This window comes from Meles meles, chromosome 11, assembly GCF_922984935.1.
Source record: "Meles meles chromosome 11, mMelMel3.1 paternal haplotype, whole genome shotgun sequence".
Classification (NCBI taxonomy): Eukaryota; Metazoa; Chordata; class Mammalia; order Carnivora; family Mustelidae; genus Meles; species Meles meles.
In genome coordinates, this window is record NC_060076.1 from 85,479,949 (window position 1) to 85,486,296 (window position 6,348).

Consider the following 6,348-nt stretch of genomic DNA (forward strand, 5'->3'; position numbering starts at 1 on the left):
ATTAATTCACGTAAGCCTTCCAACAACCCTATGAGGCAGATTACACTAAGTATTTTATGCATGAGGACACTGGGAAATAGAAATGCTAAGTAACTTCATCAAATTCACATAGGTAGGGGCGCCTGGGTGGCTCAGTGGGTTAAGGTCTCTGCCTAAGGCTCAGGTCAGGATCCCAGGGTCCTGGGATCGAGCCCCGCATCGGGCTCTCTGCTCAGCGGGGAGCTTGCTTCCCCCCGTCTCTGCCTGTTTCTCTGCCTACTTGTGATTTCTATTTGTCAAATAAATAAATAAAATCTTTAAATTCACATAGGGAGTAAGTGACAGAAGCACTCTTGAGAGTTCACACCTTGTCTACGGCCATACCACCCTGAACGCGCCCGATCTCGTCTGATCTCAGAAGCTAAGCAGGGTCGGGCCTGGTTAGTACTTGGATGGAAGAGCTCACACCTTACCTAAAACGAATGTAACATTGCGTGTCAACCATACTCAAGGAAAAAAAGTACAAAAAGAAATTTGTATCTTGACACACTACACTGCCTCTTTTTTTTTTTTAAGATTTTATTTATTTGAGAGTGAGAGATAGCAGGTGAGAGACAGCACGAGTGGGGGAAGGGGCAGAAGGAGAGGGAGAGGGAGAAGTGGACTCCCTTCCCAGCGGGGCTCAACCCCAGGACCCTGGGACCATGACCTGAACTGAAGACACGTCTCAACTTCCCCACCCAACAGTGGGAATAATGACCCAGTGGGACACTACATATGATGTACTAGGGAATCTGTCAATAAATGCTTGTTAGCTCTTTCTTCCCAGATGCATCTTTGTGTCCCAGCAGGCCAGTGACATGAGCTGTGAGGCTTCAGAGCTGAGATCTGGTGGCCCCCTCTTCCCACAGAGTGCCTTGCAGACCATGGCTTTCTTCTCCACTTGTTGGTCTGCAGTGATGCCACCATGTGAAAATACGCAAAAAAATGCAACAGTGAGCAAGAGGTTAAGGGTTTGCTAGTGATGTGGGAAATTAAAGGCAGAAGGAAAGGTAGATAAAATTAAATGTCCTTATAACCTGCAGCCCATTGACAAATACTTGAGATAGGCAGGTTGCAATATTCCTCCAGGATCCTGAGTCTTCTTTAGCAGATGAAAGTCCTTTTAGGAGTTTCCTTATCTTTACTTCTCCCAGCTCTAGGGTTGCTCTCACAACCCCAGAGCGTAGGAAACAGCAGGCAAAAGCTCTTTCTGCCCACGGGTCTTGTCCCTGTGCTTTAATAAAACCACCATTTGGCACCAAAGACATCTCAAGAATTCTTTCTTGGCTGTTAGTGCTGGACTTCACCCCACCAACACCAACAAACTAACATTCAAAAACCACATCACTAGGAGCAGAGGGAAAGAAGAGGACAGAATGAATATGGTTGTGTTAAGTATCCACTAAGCGCCAGGTGTTTACATAAATTATCTCATTTAATACTTAGCAATAGAAAATCTGATTCTACAAATGAGGAAATGGAGGTTCAGACAGGTTAAAAGTCTCATTCACAGTCTCGGGAAAAGTAAGTGGTGAAGACTGAGCTTGAACCCAAGCTCCATAGGACTTGTTCCTGCCACCCCAGGACACTACCCCCGAAATGAGTCTCTTCCTCGTGCTTGCTTCCAGGTCAATGTGCATTAAAAGACCCAAGGCATCTTTTAGGCAAGTTTAAAGTCAACCTGATCCTGTTCTATGTGGGAAGAATCAAGTATTTGGTAATATCGGAGCACAGAGCATCTCCAGACTTAATTAAATATCTGCAAATAAATTATACGTGCTGAAGTCTTTCTTTTTAAAGGTACATGCCTCTGAAGTAGGAAAAACGAACTCTGAATTCAAAAAGACCAACACTAAAAGGTTGACTACAGCATTTTTTAAATTAACCTAATTTTGAGTGAGCTTTAATTAATGAATTCAAAGTAGTTAGTCATTATCATGCTCTGGGTCTAAATGAAGTTACAGGACATGAGAGATGAGGTCTAAAAGGGAGAGAGAGGATGGAGGAACTCACGCCAACCCCAATCGTGAGCTCCAAATGAAGAACTAGGTCCCAAGACCCTACACAACTGGTCCCAACACACAACATAGACACTGCGGTCGCCCAAAATGTAACCCAGCACTACCGGCCTCCAAATCTCCTGGGACCTTTGCTGGAATGCCATTTCCTGGGGCTTGCTCCAGGCCTATAGATCCACATTCTCCAAGGATGACCACCCCAGGAAGCAGCATTTTAAAAAACACCCCCTCAATGTTTCTGATCATCTCGAGGTTTGCAAACAGCTTTAGGAGCTCAGTAAAAATGTAAACGTCACGATGACTCCACACTTAATTTATTCTATGGGGAGATAATTTGATACAAGAATCTTGACATTTTTTTGAAGAAATATTACCTCAACGACTATAAAGGCAAAGCATTCCCACTTTGCAAATGGGAGAAATCAAATCTTGCAATATATGGGGCACATACATGAGGTCCGCAATCAACTGCCTTGCAGCTAGAAGAGAAATCAACAGTTACCAATTCACTGATTAGGATGGTTTACAAGGCACTTGGTTAACTCACCTTTGTATCCAATTCCTAGCTAATTTTATCTAGTGAGGGAATGGCATTTTTCTAAATTTAAAACTTCAGTATGCTCCTCAGTGGGAAATAGACTCCCTGACCATGCCTTCCTTCTGTGCAACCCCCAGAAGAAGTAATTATTTTAAATAAATTATTTCCTTTTCTGACTCCTCTCTACTGGTTGAAGACAGTCTTCAAAACCACCCTCTTGCCTGCTTTCTTACCAATTAAAGTTCTGGATATGGGAAATTAATTTTAAAAAAAAAGATACCCAAGAGTTGAACAGCTCTTTGTGATAGGCAATCTTCTCTAATTTCTCCCCAGTTTAGAGGTCTCTGTTCCTTTGCTTCTTGGGACTTGCCCCAAGCCTAAGATTCCCCCAAACTTGACGGTCAAGTACACAAGGCAATAATTAAACAGTCTGGGGGTTTACTGAAGTCTCCCCATTTGGGGGAGCTCTGAGAATTCCATCACCTTGGAAACACGGCAGCAGGCTCCCTGAATATGCACAGAGAGAATATTTTTTAAGCACCATAAGAAAACAGGGTTCACTTATCCCCAAATGTAAGAGTCACGATTCAAAACCGTCACTGACTGGGAAGCGTCTTTAGTCAGGAATAGTATCTTCAAGCTGACAAGTCACAAATAGGTGTACTTTTGCTAACCAGACTGGTAGTTGGGAAAAAGCTCAAAAATATCCCAACCTCATCTTTATTTTTTTTTCTGCTAAAAATGGAATGGCTTCCACTTATCAAACCAGCCAAGCCCCTGCTGGTGTTATTATCACCTCTGGCACCGTGTGCATGAACAGTAAATATCAGACATCAAGTCACCTAGGTCGTTTGTGGAAATCCCGATTTTGGAAAGTATAGAAGATACACTCATAGAAGACATTTTGAGCCTCGAAATGGAACTGCTTGCTTTGACGCAAATGGCTATGGGGAGGCAGGGGCACGTGGATAATTTCTCTCAGACTACCCTTTCTAGTATTATAAGTTATCTAGTTGGAATCGTTGGTACACAGTTGAGGGAGCACGTGAATGAAATCAGTTCTTTGCTTATTCTGTGCGCCGAAAGGGCTAACCAACATTAACCAAGTGTCCCTCTCCTCTCTTATTTCTTCCACAATAAATTCAATCAAACTTACGGAGCACCTAGCCTGTGCCAGGCACTGTGCCAGGCGACGGAGACACAAAGATGAATGAAGCAAAGTTCAGGTTTCTTAATGATTTCTTAAGATTTGCGAGGGCATAGCCTTGCTCCCCCTTCCACTGAAGCCTGGACAGCTGTCTAACCAATCGTGGGAGTGCGTACTCCACAGCTCCCAGCTTCTGGGAACGTGTTACTCCCAGGCCAGCCCACGAACCTAGCGCCAGGGTTCTCTCCGCGTTCTCCGAGAGTCAAACCGTGAAGTTCAACTCCGGAGCTGCAACTCCCGCTCAGCGCGGAGCAAATCCCGGCTCCGCCGCGCACCGCGCGCGATTCCTTCCACCTGTCCGCGCGCCGGTCGGGGTGCGCCCGGACCCCGCGCCCGCTTACTTTGCCGCTGTCGCTCACGCCGAGGAGGTGATCCCGCAGCACCTCCATGGGGCTAGTCCAGGTGGAGTGGATGAATGTCCCTCGGAAGATGTGCGCCAGGGACGGCATCGGGGCGGCACACATGTCAGCGGCGGAGCGCGGCGCGGGGTTCGCGAACCGGCGAGAGCGCACGGGGCGGAGGTGAGACGAGGGGTCCCTGCAACTTGCGGGAGGCTGCCGGGCGCACCTGCTCAGGCCTGGTACTGCCCCCGCGTTCCCGAGCGACAGCCTGCCCCCTGCAGGCCGCGCCCAGGGGCGGGCTTCCTGCCTCCTCGATGCCAATAGGATTTTTCTCCTGTGACTTGGCTCCGCGCTCCCTCGGGGTGTGGTCTTTCTCTCCTCCCCGGCGTTAGTTTTTGATAGGTTAACTCTTTGTTTCCAAAATCACCGCTCACAACGCAGTACTTTTAACCCGGGGCGGGGGAGGGGGGCTGAGTGACGGACCCAAGGGAGAGAAGAGAGGGAGATAAAGGAAGGAGCAAGAGGAGCGGATGGTTCCAGCCCTGTCTGTACCTTAGCTGGTCACTAAATTTGCTCTTGCTCCCTGTCCCTCAGCCTCCTCCACCATCCTTGATTGGCTTACCTAGAGTTGCGTCTGCCTGCTTTCTCTTGCCCCGCAAACTTCGGACTATTTTGTGACAAAACCTCGTACTTTCTTAACCTATAGCACCCTCAAGGTCTGAACACGCACAAGTTTGGAAAAAGGTGGAAAGGTCCGTTGGAGCTGCCTGCTTCACTGACTAGTTTCATTTTCAGTTCCTGCAGGTTACAGAATCGGTCCTAATCTGGTGTTCTGAAAGCATCTCTTAACGGAATTACTGGGGGGCCCCACCGGCAGAGGCTGAACTGTACCGCAAAGTCCCTCTCTTCCAGCTTGAGGCAGTGTTTGGGCCGTTCTGTCCATCCACAACATCCACAAACAATTCCATCTCCCATCGTTCTCACGCTTAAAATAAATCTCTTCGATTCAATTCCACTTGCGCCAGGGGAGAAGACTAAGTTCTCCAGCAGAGCGGCTAGGGATGGCAGCGGGGCATGGCATGCTGGAAGGAGCCCTGGGTTAGGAATCAAGACTGTGGGCAAGGCAGTGGCCTCGGAGTCTTTATCTTCATGTGCGAAAATGGCACTTGGATCGGGTGGTGGTGAAGACTGCTTCCAGTTGGGCATTCCTTCCTGCACTACATTCCTTTACTAAGTTCCCCCAGGGAGATCACCTGGTTTCCACTCATGCCTCACACATTCCCCTCCTTTTGCCCCTAATGTCCCTGTGGACCTTCACATGACTGGCTCTTCCCATCACCGGTGGTGCCTCCAGTGTAGCCCTTGGGGGCAAACTTCCCCCAGCACCAAACTTTTAGCAGCACCCCCAGCCCCCAAATTTCTATTGCACCCATCCATCTTATTTCTGCCATCATAGGAATCATATCTTTCCTCATTTATTTCACGTATTTTCATTTATTTCTGCCTCTCTCCTCTCAACACATACACACACACACACACACACACACACACACACACACAGAGAGAGAGAGAGGAAGCGCCACAGACCAGGCTCTTATGCCTAGAACCGTGCTTGATGTTTCATACATATTTACTGAATAAATGTATGAATCTTTTTTGGGGGGAACAGAGCAATAACCTGAGCTAAATATGTTTCTGGCTCCTGCCTACTGGATAAGGGTTTCTCATTTCAGTGCATGAGCGGGCTTTCTCTGAATTGTCACCATTATGACACAGGGCTAGTTTACATAAATGATTCATTACATTCTCAGCTCCTTCCCCTCAAGGAAATGCTGCAGTCCTAGGCACACTGAAGTGGTTGGTCACCCTACCAAGGACTCAGAATTAGGAGCCCCTGAAGCTGAGAGCATTGCACTTGCCTCTTGGGGTTGCCTCATCAACCCCTTCCCCCGTCATCTCCTGATTCTGCAGACTTCACTCCCTCCTTGTAGTCCCCAGGGCCAGAACAGTGAAAACATCCTCTTGACCCAGACTTGTCTACCTACGAACCTCAGAAAGAAAAGTGAAGAAAATATGTGTCTTAGTTTTTAAAAGGAGTCAATTAAATGTTTCCAGAAGAGGTACGAGGTTCCCTAAAACGATGCAGCCAAAGCTCTTTTAATGAAAGCAACCCAAGTGACCAACAATAGAGACTAGTTTAGTCAATTAGAATCTAGTTACTCA

At 47.3% G+C, this 6,348-nt stretch overlaps 1 protein-coding gene across 1 annotated transcript in view; it reads right to left on the minus strand.

Annotated features, from left to right (window-relative positions):
* The window catches only part of GDA (guanine deaminase), a 74,032-nt gene extending 69,641 nt beyond the window's left edge, over positions 1 to 4,391 (minus strand). Inside the window, exon 1 of the mRNA XM_046023738.1 lies at positions 4,126 to 4,391. Coding sequence (XP_045879694.1) covers positions 4,126 to 4,248 — 123 coding nt within the window. The 5' untranslated portion in view covers positions 4,249 to 4,391. The remainder of the gene's footprint in view (positions 1 to 4,125) is intronic.
* Between the last annotated feature and the right edge of the window lie 1,957 nt (positions 4,392 to 6,348).